General features: G+C 39.3%; 1 protein-coding gene across 2 annotated transcripts in view; it reads right to left on the reverse strand.

Annotated features, from left to right (window-relative positions):
- fbxo41 (F-box protein 41) overlaps window positions 1–24,877 on the reverse strand; it is a 67,822-nt gene that overhangs the window by 14,007 nt on the left and 28,938 nt on the right. For both annotated transcript variants that reach the window (XM_055010144.1, XM_055010145.1), the window contains exons 4-6: window positions 16,911–17,118; window positions 6,740–6,813; window positions 215–594 (exon numbers count right to left, since the gene is read on the reverse strand). In XM_055010144.1, coding sequence (XP_054866119.1) covers window positions 215–594; window positions 6,740–6,813; window positions 16,911–17,118 — 662 coding nt within the window. The remainder of the gene's footprint in view (window positions 1–214; window positions 595–6,739; window positions 6,814–16,910; window positions 17,119–24,877) is intronic.

The following is a 24,877-nucleotide window of genomic DNA, read 5'->3' on the forward strand; positions in this document are numbered from 1 at the left end:
ATATTCCATTAAAAATCAGCTGTTTCCAGCTAGAATAGTCATTTACCACATTAACTATGTCTAGACTGTATTTCTGATTCATTTAAAGTTATCGTCATTGAAAAAAATGCTTTTCTTTCAATGTCAAATAATGACATTTCTAAGTGACCCCAAACTTTTGAACAGTAGTGTGGATTTTTCTAAAAATAACCGGTTGTTAAGAACCTGTGTCTACCTGTGTTTGGGCGGTAGGCCGCCCTGCTGTGGAGAGGATAAGGTGCGGCAGACTGCTGGACTTCAGCCACAGCTCTCCTCTCCTGCTCCCACATCTCCACTTCAGACTCGGTGGTTCGGGAGCCCACGTCTGAAACGTCTCCCTCCTCACCCTCAGTGCTGTTCCTGTAAGGTCGCCGCTGCCAGTTCTGGATCGCCTGTTTGCGAAGACCCCAGTTTCTTGATCCACATCCAGGGGAGCGGTCGTAGCCCCCCTCGCCCAGCCGGCACTGCATGTGATAGTACTGAGCTTCGGGACAGTCCTCCATGGGATGCATCTCAACGCTGTCGCTGTCGTAACCTCCAGAACCCTGTGAGACCGACTTGATCCTCCCGGATGCTCTGCAGAAGAAAGAAGAAAATGAGAGGAAACTGTGCTAGAAATTATGATTTCTTTTGTTTTGTTTTTTTTGGGGGGTGGGGTGGTGGGGGTGGGGGTTAAAGGTAACAAAATCCACCTCTAATGTTCGTTATCTATCTATCTATCTATCTATCTATCTATCTATCTACATTCTTAACTGCTCACTATTTTCAATACATTTACACCAAAATCATTATTAAAATGGTCTGTATTTATATAGCACTTTACTATACCTGAAGCGATACCCAAAGCGCTTTACATTATACATCACATTCACCCATTCACACACTGATGGCGGAAGCTGCCATGCAAGGCGCTAACCACGACCCATCTGGAGCAGTTAAGGGTTCGGTGTCTTGCACAGGGACACCTGGACATGAGCTCTCCAGAGCAGGGATCGAACCGGTAACCCTCCGGTTACAAGACGGCCACTCTACCCACTGAGCCCTGTCGCCCCACATTAGACTGTCAATCACATATTTGTCTGTATTTCATTCTGATGGCTGCTAAAATTTCCTTTCTTTCAGTGTTTAATACTATCTAGTTATGCAAAAAGACATGCTGGGGCGCTTCCACTTGACACTTACATAAAAGATAACACGTAATACCAACAGTAGGCGACTGAATTTAAATATGATAATCTGATCTATCCATCCTGCACATTAAAGTCTTTGACAAAAACACAAGACGTCGTCCTGCTTTAAATTCTTTGGTGATATGTTCATGTTTTTTGACTATTTTCTGATTGTCTCAAAAAAGATTTTGGTGTTTTCTACAAAGAGTTACATCCTTTAAGGTCTGCTGAGGACAACAGCAGTGTTTGCATCTAATGTGACAGAAGCAAAGTGTCGACTCAAACTGGACCACAAATAGTAGCGTACTGTATGACTGACAAGGAAACATTGCATTTTTGAGGACTTATAGTAGAACAAGGGCTACTTTTGTACATACGAATCGAATCGGCACTTAAAATAACCTCCCATTCAACACAAGTAATGAGCAGTTACAAATATCTGCCTCTCAAAACTAGGCCATTTTTCTTTTTCTCTGTGTCTGTCTTCTCGGTGCTCCCTCGAATTTTTCTCTGTATAATGAGCAGAGTCAAAGCATCTGCATGTAGCACATCGGTGAAAAATGAAAGAGAATCACTGCTGCTACTGCAGGTTGCACTTATAATTGAGGATGCACAGAAGGTAAAATACATAAATACATGTTATGCCACAAATATGACTTTAAATGATCTAAAACCAAAACAGCGTCAATCTGTTTGTGGTTCAAACGCTCTAAACTGAGACAAACCTGAGATTCACTGCAGTCAGATGAGCTCTTGTCAAGCAGATAAACATGATGGGCTTAATGTTTGTCAACATTAAATCAATAGGTAGACATAATGTGCAAGACGAACTGATATGAGCCGATGCTAATCGTGAGAGCTCATGATTAGCAATAGCTAATTAACGATTAGAGTGTGCATCCAGAATGCAAAGCAGGATCAGAGAGTAAATATAAAACAAGTTAATAATTGGTGGAAATAACACATTCCCTCCTGTACCATCTTCCTTAATGTGTTGCTTATTAATCCATGAATCAATATGAAAAGCCTCAGTTAAGACTCTGAATGTAAGACTTTATATCCTGATAGTGTCTCGTGTCTCGTGTGTAATATCGCTAGAGTAACTGCAGTATGTCGAAGTTTACAAGTAGAGTATTTCCTCTTCCAAAACAAGGTTAGAAAGTTAGGTAGTTAAAAAGTACACACCTCACTGACACACAAGTTAGAAAACGTGCAGTCATTGAAAATGAACTAAAGATACCTGTGATTTCCAATTAGCCTAATTGCACAAACGTGGTTATAATATTACCTAAGAGCACCAGAACAGTTATAGCAGTTAAAACACAGTTGCAGCACTAATCAGGAGGAACAGAACGAGTCATATTATCACTAATCAGAGCCACAGTCATCGTCCAGAATGAAGGACAGTGAACAGTGTCAACCTCTATGGACAGTGTCCAAGCAAAAAAAAAAACAAACTTCCTTGCTTGTCCAGCACAATAACTGCAAGGTTAAACTTTGCTAAAAACAAGAAAATAGGCCTGATAAATACTGGTCTGGGAGCAGATTCTTTGATCAGATGAGACCAAGACAAGTTGGACTCCGATGGGATCCAGCATGTTTGGTGTGAAACTGGCCGGGAATACCGCAGTGAATGCAAAGTCACGACACTGAGGCATGGCAGTGGGAGTGCAATGATGCACCATGAATGTCTGTGGATACCAAATGCACAATGACTCTCAGTCTGCAGAAGTTTAGATTAATATTCCAATGATCCAAAGCATTCTGCCCAAAACACACAAAAGTTTCTAAAGAAGAGCAAAAAGTTAAAACTATGACCTGGCCAAGTATGTTGTCTGACCTGAACCTTTTTCAAGAGGAACAGCAACAGAACCCCTCTACCAAAAAGGAGACTAAAAAATGTCTCTGAAGAATGACAGAACAAAAATAAGTTAAGACAAAGAAAGTGTTGAAAAATGTAAAAGATATGAATCTCAGTCACGGCAGGTGTACTGACTTGTTGCACTGAGTTCCTTGCACTGGGTCTAGTTTTTAACGATAAATATGGCAAAATATTCTGGTGTTCAATTCATGAATTACTTTAATATGATACAATTAGAATCATTTGACAAGTGATATTCAATAGCGCTGTACTCACTTCTGTTCTATATACACTATCAATCAAAAGTTTTAGAATGCCCCAATTTCTCAGTTTTTTTTATTGAAATTCAAGTAGTTCGAGTCCAATAAACAGCTTGAAATGGTACAAAGGTAAGTGATGAACTGCCAGAGCTTAAAAAAAAGGTAAGGTTACCCAAAACTGAAAAATATAGTACAATTCACAAATACACAAAAAGGCCTTTTTCAGGGAACAAGAAACAACTTAAAGCTGTTCTGCAGCAATGGAGGTTGATCAAGCCTTGAAAGTTGGTGCTACCAAATCCTACAGGTGTCCCAACTTTTCTTGATTACTTACAACCCCCTCTGTCTCCATAAAGAAGTGTTGGAACACATCGTGGTACCATACACTCCAGAGCATTATTTGAACAGTATTGTACTGCAGAAAGTAGTGTGTTGCTATGAAAATGGCGAGGAAAAGGCAATTAACAATAGAAGAGAGACAGACCATCATAACACTTACAAATGTAGGTCTTTCCTACAGAGAAATTGTGAAGAAAGTCCAGGTGTCAGTAAGTACAGTTTTCTTCACTATCAAAAGGAAACTGGGGGAAACTCTGACAGGAAACCGTCTGGAAGACCCAAAGCCACAACAAAATCAGAAGACAAGTTTCTGAGAGTCAACAGCTTGGTGATAGGAGGCTCACAGGACAACAGCTTCAAGCAGAGCTTCATAGTGGTCGTAGTAAGAAGTCTCAGTTTCAGCTGTGAAGAGAAGACTTGGAGTTGCAGGTTTGGCAGGTCAAGTTGCAGTGAGAAAGACATTGCTAAGACGTCCGAAGAAGAAAAAGAGGCTTCTCTGGGCTATGAAACACCACCAATGGACTACTGAAGACTGGAAGAAGGTATTATAGACTGATGAATCAAAATTTGAAATCTTTGGTTCATCACACAGGATTTTTGTACACCGTTGAGTAGGAGAAAGGATGGTTCCTCAGTGTGTGACATCAACTGTCAAACATGGAGGAGGAAGTGTGATGGTCTGGGGCTGTTTTGTTGGATCCAGGGTCAGTAACTTGTACATAGTGAGAGGAACCCTGAACCAAAGCAGCTTCCACAGCATTCTGCAGCACCATGCAGTATCCTCTGGTATGTTCCTAGTTAGTGAGGGGTTCATCCTACAGCAAGATAATGACCCAAAACATAAGTCCAAGCTATGCCAGAACTACCTTAGGAAAACAGAACAAGATGGTACATTTGAAAACATGGAGTGTCCAGCACAGTCTCCAGACTTAAACCCCATGGAGCTGGTTTGGAATGAACTGGACAGAAGAGTGAAAGCAAAGCAACCTACAAGAGCCACACATTGATGGGAACTTCTGCAACAGAGCTGGGAAGAACTTTCTGAAGAATATTGGATTTCCATTGTGGAAAGAATGCCACGAGTGTGTTCAGCTGTTATATCTGCCGAAAGTGGCTACTTTGATGAGTCAAAAGCTCAGAATACATTTTTGTTTCTAAATTGATGTTTTTCTTTTAATTTGTTAGTTTCTTCTATGCTTTTGTTTCAGAGTACAATTAGACATTAACATGCATAATTTTCCAATAAAAAACTGGAAAAACTTGGGTGTTGTAAAACTTTTGACTGGTAGCGTATGCACAGTATAAATACATAGCTATCATTAAAACATTGAAAATGCAAATAATGTCCCATCTGTCTGACATGTGGTTGCAAAGCTGACGCATTTACACTAACAACACATACGCAAATATGTGCTGAGCTCAGTATCAATAAATCACTAAAACTAAAATTGCACCCTACGGAAGAAGAGCTTCACTGGAACCGGTGACAAAAATAACTTGATCTTTGATGAGGAATCCTTAACAGTCAGAGACAGAAGGCTCAGAGGGTTGTTGTTGGGCTACTCGGTGTGTGTCGTGCCATCAGTGATTCGACGGGGAAGGCCTGACAGGTTCAGTGTGACGTCACAGTGGGAAACATTCACATACCAACTGGGGATGACAGTTGTGTTAGTCAGAGTATTATGGCAGGGCCATGTGTTACAAAGTTCCAGCAGAGACCCAGAAATACTTCAGTCACACCTCATGTAGTGAGACGTCCAACCTGCATCTCAGTGCTGCAGCTGAGTGAGAGTCTCTGACTCAAAATGGAATCTGTTACATCATACACTACTGTTCAAAAGTTAGAAATGTCCTTATTGTTGAAAGAAAAGCAGTTTTTTTCAATGAAGATAACATTAAATAAATCAGTAATCCAGTCTAGTGGTAAATGGCTATTCTAGCTGGACATGGCTGATTTTTAATGGAATATCTACATGGGGGTACAGAGGAACATTTCCAGCAACCATCATTCCTGTGATCTAATGCTACATTTCCTGGAAAACATGAAACTGCCTGGGTGACCCTAAACTTTTGAACGGTAGTGTATATCAGTGTTCAATATCATACAATATCTGAATATCTTCATGTGCATGTCAGTGTGGGAAACAAGAAGCAGACACAGTATTGTCAATATTAAATAGTTTCTATTCAAGTATTACGGGTCTGAAATTAACTATTTTTATTTTCAATTCATTCTTTAGTCTAAAAACATTACGAAACAAGAAAAAGCACTCAGAGAGCGCAGTATTCTGCCAAGACTGCTCAGTCATTATGTCATTTCCAACGGCTGAAATCATGAAAAAATTTGTGGCAGATATCAACGCACTACAGAAGGCCATTTAATATAGATGTATAGACAAACAAATGGCCTTGCGCTGAGCACAGGCGTGTGTTATGCATGTCTACATTCTGTACGGATACCGAATCATGTGACCTAAATATGTAGCAGGCGGCGGGAATTGATGGGACTCAGAAACACCCCCACGATTTAATCAGTTGTTCCTTGTATCATTTCCGATGGATAAGTCCTGATAAGTCCACAATGGTGGATTTGTAGTAGGATCGCCATCAAGTGATCATCAGCAGGCAGCTGATGTAGTGTTCAATTGTCATAGTTACAGTGACGCAGTGACACTATCTCACAATGATACAGAAATCTTTAACAAATCCGTGGATCCAGACTATAAGCCGCATCACTTCCAAAATCGTATCACTTGGTCCTTGTGTCATTTCTGACCAACTCTGAAAATTTCATTCAAATCTGTTTGTCCGTTTTTGAGTAATGTTGCTAACAGACAGACAGACAGACAGACAGATGGATAGACGGATAGACGGACTAACGTACGCCGATTGTTACATAACTCTGCCGCGTTCCTTGATGGAGTAACAGTGGAATATGGCCTTCACAAGTCTTAAAGTGACGCCTTCAGATTGCTAATTTTGGTCAAAAAAGTGTCATAAAGCTCTTTGGAAAAATAATAGTGTCGAGATGAATAATATTTCAGATTCAAGGTAAAAGGTCTGACACTGTGTCAAGTGTACTGCTGACCTACCCTCTGCTGGGGGAGGAATGTCTCTCTGACACCTGGTACATTCCCCTTGTGCTCCCAGAGATGCTGGAGTTTCTCTGTAGAGAGAAACCAAGAAAACAAAAAGTCAGAACAGACAGGAAAAAGTGGTAATATAATGCCACAATTACTAGGCTTTCTTAGCCAAACCTCAACCTCATCCAACAATAGAAATTTATTCCCAAATTGCAATCTACATGGTATCTTTGATGGTTGTGATAGTTTCTACGACAGAAAAAATACACATTTTCAAATCCCGACAAAAGTATGATGAAGACAAGAATCAGAAGCACAAGGTATTGTATGCATCATTATCATACAGCTGTCACAGTACTGTAGCACTGCTGTAAAAATATAATTGCTACAGAAGGCTGGCAAACAAATTCCTAGTGGAAAGTGAATAAGGTCATATCAAATGAAGCAGCAGCCCATTTTGAAATCATTAGGGGAAAGTTTTCTGAACATAAGAGGCTCTGACAGGTCTGATTTTTGTCAAGTAGGATACAATCGAGCCGAAAGCAGCAGCACAATTGTGTTCTAATTGAAGACAGCTGTCGATGGCTTCATGATTTGGTTTCATTTCATTTCAGAGTATGTACCGTATAACTAAATAGAGCATCTGAGCAAATGATGATCAGTCACAGACAATTAGGCAAGAATAAGAAGTTTGTTAGGACTGTGGGGGTCACTTTGTATTAAATATGACACAAAGAATACAGAATTGCATCTCAAAGATACTGAGAGAGCATGAATGCAATAAGAACATGTATTGTCTATATCAGGGGTGTCAAACTCATTTTAGTTCAGGGGCCACATTCAGCCCAAGTTGATTTCAAGTGGGCCGGACCAGTTAAAAGAGTTAAATCTTTTTTTTTTAGTGCAAAAAAGTACATTCTGAAAATGTTCACATTTAAGGAATTGTCTTTTTACAAAACATCATAAACAACCCGAAATTTCTTAAGAAAAATAAATTCAATTTCAAAAACATTATGCCTCAGTTTATCGTTTACACATTACAACGTACGGATCATAGAGTATCTACAAAAAGGCATAAAACTTTTAGTCACAGGTATCTGGAACTGAATGATTTAGTATTTTACTTTATGATCAAAACAACAAAAGTCAGACAAAAAACAAAAAAACGAGACAAAATATTACAAAGATGAGACACAAAATGACAAAAATAAGACACAAAACGACAAAAGCAAGAAACAATGACAAAAAATGAGACAAACGACATGAAACAAAACAACAAAGACAAAAAATTGTAAAAAAGTTACAAAACGACAAAAATTAGACAAAAACAAGACAAAAAATTACACAAATGGCACAAACGAGATAAAAAAAATGAAAAAAAAGGAACCAAACAACAAAAAAATTGGCAAACAACGCAAGCGAGACAAAAACAAAAAACTACAAAAACAACACACAAAACAACGAATAAAGCAAAACACAAAATTACAAATATAAGACAAAAAACACAAGCGAAACAAAAAAAAAGACAAAAAACAACAAAAACAAGACAAAATATTTAAAAAATGAGACAAAATGACAAAAGAACAATGAGCAATATAGTATTTTACTTTATGATCAAAACAACTTGTCATGGTCTATAAATTAATTTTAATTTATAGTTGTACAAATTTACATTTTGTAGTCAGTGTCTTCTCTGTAATTTTTACACTTTGTGAAGTCATCCCACGGGCCGGATTGGACCCTCTGGAGGGCTGGTTTTGGCCCGCAGGCCGCATGTTTGACACTCCTGGTCTACATTATTATGCCACTGAATTGGCCCTATGTTGACACTTGGGGAAGAGTGAGCACATACCTAAAAATACCTTCTCTGGGGATCAGGAATTAACACAGCAAATGTAAGGTTATTCCAGCAGCTAGTTTTCAAGACCTTGTCAAGGTTTTTACCAGACAGCGGTGCTTAGCAAATCTCGAACAATTTTACGGAACTCTTGCATAGTGTTGTGTCCAAATACTAGGAAGGGCCATAAAACACAAAGTTCATCATCCTTTGTGGAACAAGAATGCCTGACTTACAGTGGATTCATTTTGTATAAGATTCAAGAATCAAGAACTTTATTGTCATATACACAGCAGGGACACAGTGGTTACCCTGAGGAATGAAACGCTTTTCATTTTGCAAGTTCCCTTCACACAACTGAAATATCAAATAAAATAAAATGAAATAAAATAGAATGTAATAAAAATAAGATAAGATAAAATCTAAATTGTTAAAAAATAAATAAATAAATTCTTTGTGCAAATCTTGTGCAGTACTGTCATATGTGAACAGACGTTGATATGTGCAAAACACTGCTATTTATAGATAATGCAGGTGAGTCTACAACAGCATTTAAGCCTTTTCATTGGTGGTAATTGGCAGGTTAAGTTTAATCTTGATTCTGGTCGTAATAACCTTGACATAACCTCGAAATCAAGGGAAACAATTACAAGACATGTAACTATATCAATAAATTATTGCACATATATGGCCCACGTACATAACAAGATGGGTTTTTTTGTTTCATTCTCACTGGAGTTACACATTGAATAGAAAGATGTTTCATAAAGTTATAAAACAAATAAGCACTCTTTCCTCTTGAGTTTTAAGAAGCAAGAAAATTTCATTAATTCTGTTATTTTGCAGTAGTAGTATCTTGAAGCTCTTCTCTTCTTTGGCCTTCGTGAACATTTATTTAAAAAAATACATCCAACAATGATGCTACAGAAAAACACAGGAGAGCAAAATCACGAGGCTCATGAATATCCTGCATCAGGACGGTGCAGCCAGTTAGCAATCAAGCTGTGTTGTTTTACTTTGCCAAAGGATCTTGGACGATTCTGACCAACCAATATTTCCATCCATAAACTGCAAAGAAACTCAGCGTCTTTCCTGCAGTCTGAAATGTTTGGTTGTGGCTCTGAAAGCAGGTGAGAATTTTAAAACGCATTTGTTGTAGGTGTGCAATCGCACCCTAGCTCTGTCTCTCTCTCTACTTGAGTGAGAACAAAATCCTCCTAGTCACTCTTTCACACATCACTCAGAGCTGCCTGTGCACTGAAGTGTGCTGTGTGCAGAGTTTGTGCGTTTATTTTTGTGTGTGTGTGTGTGTGTGTGAAGCGGCGCCAGGTGGAACTCTGTGTACCAGACCGGCGACGTGCCACAGAGAGAAAATGTGCACAAACACAGACACTGTCACTCCTGCTCTTCCTCTCTTTTTCTCTGCTTTTACTCACGCAGCTTGTTTCTGGCTCAGTGCCAGTGAAAATGGACCACGGAGGAAACAGGCAAACAACATCCATGGCTCTAATTCCTGGACAGACTGCAGTGAAGGCAGAGCAGGGACACGTTTCCAAGAAATAGATGGAATCAAAGGCATTCATCTGAAGGTAAAACTCCGTCTGGTGACTTAAGCTTGGTTAAAACTCAAGTATTTCTCTATTTCTACCCCTTGTCCTCCCCTTTGTTACAAATCCAACATTTGTAAAACACCACATTCAGTTAATTAAGGCTATATTCCCCTTGTTTCCTGTGAAGAAATGTATTACATTCAGCTTGGAATGAGCTAGAGTGAGAAGGAAACACAGTGATCCATCCCTCTCTCACTGTCGGTCCTAAAATACATCAGTGGCTGTGAAACCTGTCTCCTAGGAGATAAGGGTGACCTTGCTGATGCAGTAAAGAGCGATGGAGACTGTGAAGGTGCGTGATTGGCTAGGTGACATCGTTGGGCTTCCCTTGACAGTGTAACAAGATGCCAACAAGTGTGCGACTCCATGCTTTCACTTGTCATGTTGATTATTCGCATGAGACTTAGTGGTGTTTAAATCCAAGGAGAGAACGTTTAAACTTAGGCTGAATGTCAGGTCAACTCCAGGTCAAATGGCTTTTTACTATAGCGGAAGGAAATTAGGGATATAATTCTTGTATGCAAAAGAATTTCATTTAAACTCTATTTCAGTGTGCTTCAGCTTTTTACTCCTTTGTAACATCACCAAAGAGTGATCACCACTTACATTACTCACTGTACTGTGTGACTACATAAAGTCGTCAAACTGAGGACGCCAACAATGTCTGTGATGCTGATCTAAGGTCAAGATGCTTTATTCGGTATCGCTGAAATAACACGCAAAAATTAAACTGTGAATTTTTCCCAGGCAGATCCGCGCAGCTTCACATCTGATTAAAAATCACGTTGAAACCTTGAGCGAGAGCAAGAACCGGTTTCCATGGCAGCACACACATTTGTGCAATGTGAAACAGGTCACATCTTCTTCTACAAGTGCTGGATAATAATTTGAATAAGTGACATTTTAAGATCAGACACTGTCTGCTATTATTATTTTTTTTTTTTATCATTGTGTAATAAGGCAAACTAAAGGGGAAAAGTGGCACAGTTCAACTATTAAAGCCTGGAGACAAAGAGCTGAATTTCCAGTTTCCGGAGCAAAAGGCAGCTTTTTATGCGAGAACTCTTTTCTGGTCTGGATGTACTCTGCTGCAGAGCTTCACTGTTCCCACAGCTTTGATGCTGAATGCTAAACAGACAGTGATCAAGTCTCCTGCTTCACCTTGTCAACACAAGTACGACTCCTGTAATCCTTTTGTGAGCAAGTAGCACTTAATTACAAGACAAAATGATACAGGCATCATTAAATAGGCAGATATATACTGATCAGCCACAACATTAAAACCAGAGAGAGGTGAAGTAAATATCCTTGATTATCTTGTTACAATAGACATGACGCATTAGGCAGCAAGTGACAAGTAAGAAGTAGAAGGTGATGTGTTGGAAGCAGGAAAAATGGGCAAGAATGAGGATTTGAGCATCTTTGACAAGCAGCTGAACTGTGATGACTAGTTGACTAGTTCAGAGAGTAGGTCATGTCACCCACCTTACACCCTACAGTAATGTTGACATCTTAGTGCCTGATCACCTGTATTTGCACTAGTACATCATATTTGTACTAGTATGTTACTTAGTTGTGTTTTTTTCCTTTCTTTTCATTCTATTTTTATTCTTATTATATTACTTGTTCTACATTTGTCTTCATGTCTATATTTGTTTTATGTTACTTATCTCAAATTTCTTGTTTTTTACTCGATTTCTTACATCATTGTTGCACTGCCTGCTCTACGTGCCCCTTTTAATTGCCGCCTGGGGACAAATAAAGTTGTCTGAATCTGAATCTGAATCTGAATCTGATACCACAGGAAACCTTCCGAAGTCCTGTGGGGTCTATTCTTTACCAGATCAGATATGTCACTGCTGCACAAAGTTGACTTTCACACCATTAGGCAGATGGTTTTACTGTGGCTGCACAGTGGATCACTGGTTAGCACTGTCGCCTTGCTGTTAGAAGATCCCTGGTTCGCCTTCCTGGGATCTTTCTGCATGGAGTTTGCATGTTCTCCTTGTCCATGCATGGGTTTCTCCAGGTTTTCCAGCTTCCTCCCACAGTCAAAAAAACATGCTGCGATTAACTGGTGATTCTAAGTTGTTCATAGGTGTGAACGTGTGATTGTTTGTCTCTATGTGTAGCCCTGTGATAGACTGGTGACCTGTCCAAGGTGTCCCCTGACTTCATCCTAGGTCAGCTGGGACAGATTCTAGCTCCCCCACATGAGGATTTAGCGGTGTATAGATGATGGATGGTGTTAATGTTGTTCTTGATCTCTGCAACACATCAGCCCCACACTTCCACTTAGGATACATCTTACCACCACATATAGCAATGCCACAGTTCTTTCCTGTGCCAACAGTTTGGTAAAGTAAGTGCAAAAAAAGAAGGTTCATAAAGACAGAATTTAGCCATTTTGTTGTGGAAAGACTTGATGTACCCACACAGAGACTTGGGCCAGGAATAATTAAAGGAATATTTTGGTAAGAGTCAAGTGTGAGATCAACGTAGCAATCCTTCAGATTTACTGAAATACCTTTAGGATAAAAGCCAGTTATCTCATTTCTTTTGAAGCGAAATGCTGTAAAATCTGAGAGAGCTCCATCAACCCTCTTACTTGGTCAGAAGTAGATCTTATATAACTATAGAATGGAGTGAGGCTTGCACACATCGTCTGTTACGTGTTTGGAATAATTGTACACAACATCTTTAGCCACAATAGCTTCATGCATTTTTGCATTTGAATTAGGTGTGGACATGTGATCGGACATCACACTCTTTAATTTGCAAGCATCAGTGGTGCAAACTGTAGTCGCTTTATATGCATCTGTGTACATTTGCTGTTGTGGCACTGGTTTCTTTTCTTATTCTAACACACCGCTGGTTTGCTTTTCTTATACATCAACTTGCTTTCAATTTTCTATTATTTTGTCCACTTTACAAGTCGGGTTAAGTCTTATCTTTACTTGCAATTTCAGTATAATTCTTAGATGTTTTGTATAAACAGGCCTTGATTTCAGTATTGCACAAAATGTTCTTGCAGTTAAATGGAAATAAATCCCTGCTGCCAGGCTAGAAATGTATGTGGAAAGCTCAAAAGACTCAAAATTATCCAAAATGACTGAAAAAAAAATTCAAAATGGCTCAAAATTTGTCAAAATGACTGAAAGCTCACAGCTTTTTAAAAATTATCGAGAACGCTGTCTAAATTGACCTCAGAATTTGTCCAAAATAGCTCAAAATTTGTCTAAAACGAGTTCGGACTTTTCACAAAATGCCTCAAAATGATTCAAAATCTGTAAAAAAAAAAAAAAAAAAAAAAAAAGGGCCAAAATTACTGAAGCCGGTAAGAAGATACATTCAGCATGGTGAAGCATCTTTCTAAAGCTAATGAGCACAGTAGAGAGAAAATAAAGCATGGAAATAGAAAAACATCTACAGTCTGTGGAGACCAAACTGTCACCAAAATAAGAAAAATGAGACATAATATCACAAAAGCAAGACACAAAACAGGGATGGCAAGAGAGACTGAGAGGAAAATCAAAGCTCCTGGATGAATAAAATAAATGTACTATAAAAGAGTGAATGATAATACAGTAAAAATATGAATACTTGTGGTTTTGAAATGAGATATTCAACATCATATGTCAAGGTGTCATGACTGGGTGTCCACATACTTTGAGGTCATGTAGTATAATCAGCCAGATAATAACCTTTGTATATAGGTATATACAAATAGTAGATGGTTAACGACAAAGCCTAAATGTTTTACAAACCTGAATCTTATGTTCAATTTATATTGAGTGATTGAAGCACCTCGCAGCTTCAATTTACTGCTGCGTTTCAGCGAGAAAAAAGTCAAGACTAGACAGTAATGTCTGGCTGTCACAGCAAATGAGCCAAATGACTTAAAAGACTTGAACTGTCCGTTCACAACACACCTCCAGGCACTCTCATTATCTCCTGCTCAGCTACAAACCACAAAATCTCTGCCGAATTAAACACAGACTCCCTCTGCATCCCGTCCCATTTCCCATCTTATTTGTCCCTTTATAGCTTACTGAACTTCATCTGCTGATGTATGAAAAACAGGTGGCTGCTGCCCTTTAGCATCGCAAAGCAGTCGACTTGTTGTCTCAGGCATCTTTAAGTCTATTAGAGGATTGATCTGCGGTGCATTACAGGGACATTACTCAATATAATCAATGCTTATGCACTATTCAACAGCAAAAAGCTGCTCTGTTAAGGACTGTCATAAAGCTGGACGTTTTATGCAGTCTTGAAGTGGTAAAACTCGAATTCTACATAGTAAATTTTATAAAAGAAGAAGAAACAATGGTAAAAAGTAATACTGAGTGATAACCAAGTCAAATGCATTTTGAAACAGATTGTATAATCATAAAAGAACATTTATGATGTTCTTTTATTTTTATGTTGCTTCGTGTGTTCATGCAGTATATTAATGCAGTTTGTATGATAGCAATCTTGTCTTATGACTTTGTTGTCCTAAAATAAAAACAGATCTTGTTTGAAATGCCATCAACAAAATCCATCCATTCATCCATTATCTATACACCACTTAATCCTCATTAGAGGGGGCTGGAGTCTATCCCAACTGACTTAGGGTGAAGGTAAGAGACACCTGGACAGGTCACCAGTCTATCACGGGGCTACATACACACATGGACAAAACTGTTGGTACTCCTTGGTTAATGAAAGAAAAACCCACAATGGTCACAGAAATAATTTGAATCTGACAACAGTGATAATAAATAAAAATTCTATGAAAATTAACCAAGGAAAATCAGACATTGCTTTTGAACCGTAGTTTAACAGAATTATTAAAAAAAATAAACTCATGAAACAGGCCTGGATAAAAATGATGGTACCCTTAACTTAATATTTTGTTGCACAACCTTTTGAGGCAATCACTGCAATCAAACCATTTCTGTAACTGTCAATGAGACTTCTGCACCTCTCAGCAGGTATTCTGGTCCACTCCTCATGAGCAGACTGCTCCAGTTGTCTCAGGTTTGAAGGGTGCCTCCTCCAGACAGCATGTTTCAGCTCCTTCCACAGATGTTCAATAGGATTTAGATCAGGGCTCATAGAGGCCACTTCAGAATAGTCCAATGTTTTCCTCTTAGCCATTCTTGGATGTTTCTAGCTGTGTGTTTTGGCTCATTATCCTGTTGCAAGACCCATGACCTGCGACTGAGACCAAGCTTTCTGACACTGGGCAGCACATTTCTCTCTAGAATACCTTGATAGTCATGAGATTTCATTGTACCTGCACAGATTCCAGACACCCTGTACCAGATGCAGCAAAGCAGCCCCAGAACATAACAGAGCCTCCTCCATGTTTCACAGTAGGAACAGTGTTCTTTTCTTCATATGCTTCATTTTTGTGTCTGTGAACATAGAGCTGATGTGTCTTGCCAAAAAGTTCCAGTTTTGTCTCGTCTGTCCATAGGACATTCTCCCAGAAGCTTTGTGGTTTGTCAACATGCAGTTTGGTAAATTCCAGTCTGGCTTTTTTATGATTTGTTTTCAACAATGGTGTCCTCCTTGGTCGTCTCACATTAAGTCCACTTTGGCTCAAACAACGACGGATGGTGTGATCTGACACTGATGTACCTTGACCTTGGAGTTCACCTTTAATGTCTTTAGAGGTTGTTCTGGGCTCTTTTGTTACCATTCGTATTATCTGTCTCTTCCATTTGTCATCAATTTTCCTCCTGTGGCCACATCCAGGGAGGTTGGCTACAGTCCCATGGATCTTAAATTTCTGAATAATATGTGCAACTGTAGTCACAGGAACATCAAGCTGCTTGGAGATGGTCTTATAGCCTTTACCTTTAACATGCTTGTCTATAATTTTCTTTCTAATCTCCTGAGACAACTCTCTCCTTTGCTTCCTCTGGTCCATGTTTAGTGTGGTACACACCATGTCACCAAACACCACAGTGACTACTGTAACCCTATAAATAGGCCGACTGACTGATTACAAGTTTGTAGACACCTGTGATGCTAATTAGAGGACACACCTTGATTGAACATGTCCCTATGGTCACATTATTTTCAGTCTTTTCTAGGGGTACCATCATTTTTGTCTAGGCCTGTTTCATGAGTTTATTTTTTTAAATAATTCTGTTGAACCACAGTTCAAAAGCAATGTCTGACTTTCATGGGTTAATTTTCATAGAGTTTTTATTTATTATTACTTTTGTCAGATTCAAATTATTTCTTTGACCATTGTGGGTTTTTCTTTCATTAACCGAGGGGTACCAACAATTTTGTCCACGTGTGTGTAGAGACAAACAATCACACTCACATTCACACGTATGGACAATTTAGAATCATCACTTAACCTCAGCATGTTTTTGGACTGTGAGAGGAATAGGAATAGGAAACCGGAATACTCGGAGAAAACCCACTCATGCACAGGCAGAGCATGCAAACTCCATGCAGAAACATCCCAGGTAGCCGTGGACATGAACTGGAGATCTTCTAGCTGCAAGGCAAAAGTGCTGACTACCAAGCCACTGTCAGCTGCTCTAACATAAACTCATTTTGTAACTGTGCTTAAGGGTTTAAAGACTGTTTTCTTGCCACAGGTCGGTGCTAACCACCAAGCCACTGTGCAGCCCCCATCAACAAAATGAGTAAAAAAACAACAACGGTGCATCGTACTTTTCAGTGTCTTCTGACCGATACAAACAGTGCATTGGAAGACACCAACCTGGCGTCCGTTCCCCTTCGAGGCCTGCAGGCTGCAGCGTCCCAGGCTGCCGTTCGGCGTGGTGCCACAGCTGCTGATGATCTGCAGCTGTTTTTCGGCTCGGTCGGCTCGGTCTAGCAGCTCCTCGATAAACTGCTGCAAGCGTACCTTAGCATTGGCCTCACGCGCCGCCGTCTCCTGAAGGAATTGGTCAATCTGGGCGACCTCCCTGAGGGCAGAGTAGAGAGTGGGGAGGTGTATTAAATGGGACATTCTTTAAGCTGGAGGGGATACTTGGTTTCACAAATCAGCTATAAGAAGGTCAGGGAGCAAACCGAAGACCTGCTCAACCTCCCACGGGACAGAAAGGTCCATGTTCAGCATAGATTATTTTGTACTGGGTCCTTATGTGACTGCAGGACACTTATTTTCTCACATCAGCTTCCCTTCCCTTTCTGAATGAGGCTGTACACACCGAGGGGTTGGCGACAGAGACATACACAATGAAAAACACAAAGGGGGAAAGAGTAGAGGAATAGAGGGTGAGAGAGCAGCTGGATATTTATACCGCAGACACAGCAGGGCCAAGTTCCCATCTTTTGAAGGGACAGCGTGTTACCCAGATACAGAGGCGAACAAACCAGGAATTCAGACAGCGTTAGAGATTGCCTGCAGCTGGCTCTGTATATTTTTTTTCTTGCTTTCCCTGCAGCGATTCTGTTCTGTCATCTGAAAAACAGTATATGAATGAATAATCATGCAGGGTCTGGCAATTAAAAAAAATCCCAACCGTTGAGATGTGATTAGTCACAGCATATGAGCTGAATAAGTTGAATGCTGGATTACATAAGCGGTCCCTCATGTCCAGTATTCCGGAGTAGTCTTTGTATGGATGGGAACTGGGTGTTGGTACAAGTCCATATCGGAGTAAAGGAGCTAAATATAATGTAGTGTAGAATATTGCATTGTTAACAGTGGAAAAAACATAAAATCAACCTCTCTGTTATTTTGGTCAGATATTTTTGAGCACTTGGGGGCAGCGGAGGCAAGTTGAGTACAGAGCATTGGCACATCTTCAGCTTTTAATCCTTTCATGGGAACTCTTTAGCAAACACTTGCTTATTTACTTTTATTCTTTAGTTGAGGAACAACATAATCATTCATTTGGAGTCATACTTGTGGTCACTTGTCAGTTAGCCTGGTTTTATGTTTTTTTTTACCTATGTACCATGTGATCAATATTATGTGAGCTTTGAGAGGGAAGATGGACAGAGAAAACTCACTTTGTTAAGTCAAGAGGAGCTGCAGAATCGGGTGGAAATTCTCTGTATGTTCATCACTATGACACATTTAATACTGTATATTAATTATAGCTGCTTTAAGTTGCTGTTTATTTTCATAAGAGCTTCAGCTAACTGGGATTTTAACTATTCTTCTCATTAATTCTGTGTATATGCATTTATTACTCTACAAGGAGGTGGAGCCTTGGCGGAGTTATGTAACGATCGGCGTTAGTTTGTCTGTCTGTCTGTGTTCGCATCATTACTCAAAAACAGACTAACAGACTTGGATGAAATTTTCAGGGAAGGTCAGAAATGACACAAGGACAAACTGATTAGATTTTGGCAGTGATGTGGCTTCTAGTCTGGATCCACGGATTTGTTAAAGATTTCTCTATCATTGCCAGATAGCGGCACGGCATCACGGTTGCTATGACAACAAGTGAACACTACATCAGCTGCCTGCTGACGATCACATGATTGTGATCCTACTACAAATCGCCTGCTGTGAACTTATCAGGACTTATCCGTCAGAAATGATACAAGGAACAATTGATTAAACTGTGGGGGTGTTTCCGAGTCCCATCAATTCCCGTCATCTGCTACACATTTAGGTCATGTGATTCGGTATCCGTACATAAGGTACACATGCATAACACACACCTGCTTTTCTTGTTAATCAAGTCACCTCTAAAATTACATTTGAGATGCTGGATCCAGTAAATGTTCCTAACGTTTTCTTGACAGACTAACAACTGTCCATTATTTCCTGGAGATCCACTAATGAAGTAACTCACTGAATGTTTCAGAACACCTTTCACATTTAGACAGTCCCTTTAATATGTGGATGTAGCTGAATATGTCTTGATCTAAACTTCTAGAACTTGAAGAAGCTCCCGGCCTCCTTCAAGCCTTTTTCTATCCATGTTTGTGATCTCATAAACAGGCCAGGTCTGTCTAAACAATGCAATCAGGAGAGCATAACAAGGCAATTCAGCCATCCGGCCTTGAGAAAGCAAAAGGAACCATTAAAATAGTACAGACCATTACTGTAGACATGGAATGGAGGGGATGTAAAATCACTGTCTTTCAATTTAAATAGGTTTGTGCACATGAAATAAACTAAGTCACTCATCAGGTTTGTTACTTTGCCAAACATCCACTGCTACTAAACATCACATGATCCAGAAACTGTTCCAAAACAGCAATAACACGCACATTGAATGTTCCTGAAACGGGGACATTCAGAGATAAAAATAGTTTGGAGTCTGGCACAGTTAACTTTTCCTTATCTTCAGGCAAAGATTACAAAAATATGACTCCAAAACTAGGCGGCTGGCTGCAGGGCAGGAATGAAAGCGATATCAAAACTGAGAAAATAATCAGTGAATCAGAAAATGATGTTAAAATTAAATGGCTTCTCTAAACGTCGCAATGTGATCAGGCCTGTTTAGAGCCACTTTGTAATTTCTCATAATGTGAGATAACAGGGCTGAGCAAACTGAATCATATAAAGTTTGTGTGTAAAGTGGCTAAAAGAGGCCTGTTACTGTACACTGTCTGCATTGCCGGAGAGGACACTCAGTGGGGAAATTTACAGAGAAAGTATGAAGAATGTGTGTGTTTGCATGAACTGTCTCAGCTCCAAGCTCCTCCATCCATCTCTTCCTCACCACACTGTAAACTCTGACTCTCTACTTCTGCAGAAGGCAAGCGAAGGGGAATTTCAACAACCAGCCAACACATCAGAAGATCACATCATCAGGGATCTCTCAGAAACAAACTGAAGACACAGGCGGGAAATATATATTCTCTAGAATCTATATTTCTGAAAATAAATAACAGGCATGTTCGAGAGCAAGAACAAACCTCCAGTGGGCATACTGGGCCTTTGGGTGGTTCAAAATCCAGGTTAAACTATTACATTCTTTGAACCTTAAAGTGGTATTAGCTTATTTGTCATCCACTTGAGGGTAATGAAACCGATCTGGGATCAAAATGCCAAGGCTGTTCATTCCCCCAAATGGCATTTTTTTTTTTTTTTTAAAAAGAAATGCAGCATTTGTTTATTAGTTATTGATGATTAGAAATCACAACAACATAGAATGTGGCCATTGAATATAGATGTACTTACAAACAAAGTGACCTTGCGCTGAGCACAGGCGTGTACGTGTACACTTGTACATTATGTATGGATACCGAATCATGTGACCTAAATACGTAGCGGGCAATGGGAATTAGTGGGACTCGGAAACACCCCCACAATTTAATCAATTGTTCCTTGTATCATTTCCAACCGATAAGTCCTAATAAGTCCGCAACGGAGGATTTGCAGTAGGATCACAATCATGTGATCGTCAGCAGGCAGCTGACGTAGTGTTCACTTGTTGTCATAGTTACAGTGACACCGTTCCGCTATCTGGCAATGATACAGAAATCTTTAACAAGTCCATGGATCCATACTATAAGCCGCATCACTGCCAAATTCTAATCAGTTGGATCTTCTCTTGTCATGTCTGACCTTCCCTAAAAATTCCATCCATTCGTCCGTTTTTGAGTAATGTTGCTGACACACACACACACAGACGGACAGATAAATGCAAACCGATCGATCGTCACATAACTCCGCCATTTCTTGGCAGAGTAATAATGTCATTCTTGAAAGGTTAGGGTTAGGGTTGGATATTGCACAAGGGTCTACTTTCTTTCATTTCTGTTTTATGCTGTTAGTGGAACATTTGACAATAAAAAAAGGTTTTATAGCCTTTCCTCTTGAAACAGCTGTCACTGAAAATTATACCGTATAATAATGTTTAAAAATGTACTGAACAGTAAGGTTGTGAACTGTAACACCAAAACAATGAGGCTGAGAATGGCAGAGTCAGCTGAGAATTCTCTGTGGATTTTGTCGCTGAGTGGTCGCTTTCACATTATGTGTAGTCAGTTGATTAGTCGTTTTTTTTTATTGATTAGTGCAGCTTTAAGCACTCATTATTCACAATACATTCTTTTTTCTATGTTTGTCTTTTCCTTTATTAAGTGTTTTTAAGGAAGTGAGGTCGACTATTTAGTCTTTTCCTCCAAACAACAGGCTTATTTCTTTTACATACATTTCTATCTTTTTTAAAATATATTGCAGTGTCTTACATTGCATTTCCTGTTTGTTTTTAAGGCATTACACAAAGCACTCTGAATTGCCTTTCTGTGTTAAATGTGCTGCACAGATATAATTGCCTTGCCTAAAGGAAGGAAAAGAATGAATAACAACTATTGATAAGAATAATGCCTTCTTTGTGCAAGATAAGATTAGCTTTTATGTATAATCAGATTTTCATGGAACAGTGACGAGTTTTGTGACCATTGCCCTCATCAAAAACACATGACAAAATGCAAGGAGACATTTGCTGGATGTAGGAGTGCTCGTGTAAAGACAACATACATTAGCAAACTGCCTGTGCAGATTATATCATGAAATCATCTTGCTGTATATGATGCATCTAATTATACTTAATGATGCCAGGTGTCATTAATTTTGATTTAATTATTAGAGCTGTACCTAATGGGAGCACGTAATGCACCTGGTGTGTATCACTTAACAATCTGAAGCAGGAGTTTTGCTCTCATTACTCAGGTTAATAAATGCAGAAAGCAACGACAGAGTGCTGTTTCAGTGCAGCCTCCAGTACAGCAGCTATCTCAGGGATTTCTAGAAATAGTCATTGTTGAGTTCACTTTGCATGTACCCTAAATTAGGCCATTTGTGTTTTGGCATCTGAATTCTGCTGCATCGGTAATTTGTATTAATTAATTATTCAACTGTATCAGAGTTTTGTTTTACTGGAGACAGATAAGAGCGATCCCACGAGGAGGAACGTGACGAGCACAGCACAAGAAATTCTTTCCCTCTGTTTTGCTGCGGAAAGAAGGGTTGCACAGATGCACCCAACCGCCTGGCAATCTGTGGGGAATGGGGAAGGAAGGGAATCAGGTGTGAGATTGAAAGAACAAAACAGATAGCTCAGAGTGGAAAAATAAATATATATTTTTACCAGATGTATCCACATGTAAGGAGAATGATGAGAAATAAAAAGGGAGACAGAAAGCCGATAAAAACCCACGATGAGGACGGAAAGGGCACAAAGAGAAAAAAACATACTGCGGAGGCAAAAACAACAGACAGCAAACAGAAATCTGTAGTCATGTGGAAGCAGAAGGCACCGGAGGTTTGACAGAAGAGAGGAGGGAAATGGGATGTGGCTGCTTCCTGTTGTCAATCCTAATTTGTCCACACACACACCTCAGTCACAGTGTGACTCACACCTCAGATGCAACGCCCTAAGGTGACAAACATGCCCGTGTGTTCAGCCTGTTGCTTGGGGAGCTGGAAAGGCAGACCGCCATCTTTTCTGCATGCAGGCTGTTGGTTTTGGGGCATGATTCAGGAAAAAAAAAATGACTCAGTGGTGGTTCCACGGTGGATCGACAACATCCTCATGACACACATTTGTGACCCTGTATTCACAGTTAGCTCACGGTGCCGCAAAGGTTCATCTCCTTTCTATCTTTGTTCCCATGATACACTGAGAATCCAGACTCAGATTTTTGAACACGCAATTTTAGAGATGTTGTTCAGACTGATCAACACATGAAATATTTATGAATATTCCCTAAAACAAGCCCAGCTTCAAATAATATGAATCTTTAAAATTTAAATGTACATCTGGACATTTGAGAATAATCTTTCTATGCTTTTTGAAGAGATTAGGTTGAGAGGACTGATACCACTCTCATATCTGTATGTAGATGGAGCAAGGAGTTACGTAGCTTAGCTTAACATATAACAGGTAAAAACAAACATTGTGGTTCCCTTTTTTAACTAAAAAAGACAAAAAGCTTGGACACATTCTGTTGCAGTGGAAAAAACAGTGCGCAGCACAAAGTGATTTAACAAGTTTGCGTCCCTGTGGACAACAGAAAAGTTAAGAAACTGCACTTTTGCTGTGTGTGCACTGCTATTACAAAGTAAGGAAGCGTTACTGCTGCTGCTGCTGCTGTTGTTGTTGCTGTAATCGGTTTGGCCAATTATGGGATCCAACGTTCAGCATTTCCTGATTATCTGTATCAGTATTTTTTTTAAATGCTTTCTGATAAAATAAATAAGTCAAGTACAATTTAAATTAATACACATTAATAAAAAGCCATTTCAGTGAAGTTCTGCTTTGGACATGGATTAGTCTAAATGTTGACACAAATATTTACATTTTAATGCAATTATATATATATATATATATATATATATATATATATATATATCTTGATGACAGTTATCAGCCTCCTTGATTACTAATAATCAATATCAATGAAATTACTTAAACTGTGTGAATCATAACATAAGGCTTTGTGCTTTCAAACACTACAGCAGAATTTTATCTTGGCACATGTTTGGGCCAGCGAGGGTTAAAGGGGAAACCATGCAACAAATGGAGTGTAAAAATGACAGTTCACCATTGGGGTAATGTGTTGGCCAGAAAACAAATGACAAAATGTTCAGCCGCCATAAATTGCTAAACAAATATGAAATGTTTATTTCACATGTAAGCAGCTCAAGAAGCTCTCTCGCCACTTACAGTCATCTAATATATCTACTGCTGACCACATGGATCACACACTGTCCAGCGTATGATTTATTTATCTTGCCCATAACTGTACAGTGATAGTTCCCTCTCAGCACTCTCTAGTAGTTTTTTTTCTGCAGCTGTTGTCAGCAAAGAAAGAGCCATCTGGACACTAATGCTCAGAGAGAGTTAGTGATTAGCTGGAGAATATAATGAAGCATTTTGAGGCTGGAAAGCCAAATATCTCCCCCTAGAGCAGTTACAGACCAAAGATAAAGCTAAAAGAGAGTGAATATTCAAACTACATTCACCAGGTGACCAGAAACTTTAGCATTAAATGAATGATAATGTGCTGGATGTGTAAATAAACAATTGTTTGCTGACATATTCACCACATCAAGTTGCCTTGACAATAAAATCATATTGCAAGATTTTGCTTCACTTTAAACAAGCAATAGCCCTTTTTGTTGCTTTTGCATTTTGTCAGTAGAATAAAGGGCAGACTTACTTGACATGCATTTCAAATCGAAACTCTTGTTCCTTATTTGCTTGTAAATAAAAAAGGCACACTTCTCAAAAATACCAGGCACAGTCCCTTCTTTATTAAACAAATGCAAAAGAGCTCTGCAAATGTCCAAATGTGCTACTGCACATGCACAGAGAAATAATGAAACCAGCCATGTTTAATTTTTCTTTCGACACAACAGCCATAACAAATAGTCCAGAATAGCGCAGACATCCAGCTGTAACAGCATGATTAATAAGGCGTGATCTCCTGAAGTATTCTCTTTAAATGCCAATTACAATCACTGGTCAGCCTCCTTTCACAGTTGTCACCATCTCTGGCCATTAATTCTAAATTATGCCTAATTAATATGTAAGAGCAGAGATGATTGACTGAAAGGCCTGGAAGAGGAAGACAAGGCGGCTGTATGAATAAAAGCTTTCTCTGCTTAAACAAAGAACAGCTGCTTGTGTGTCGTTCTGTTTTGACACCTGGATCAAATAGTGTTTTTTTTCCGATGAGACAGATTCAGCGGGCTACATTGTGTCATCATGTCATGATGTCAAACATTTGCGTACATTACACACA

The sequence above is a fragment of the Amphiprion ocellaris genome, chromosome 4, assembly GCF_022539595.1.
Source record: "Amphiprion ocellaris isolate individual 3 ecotype Okinawa chromosome 4, ASM2253959v1, whole genome shotgun sequence".
NCBI classification, from domain to species: domain Eukaryota; kingdom Metazoa; phylum Chordata; class Actinopteri; family Pomacentridae; genus Amphiprion; species Amphiprion ocellaris.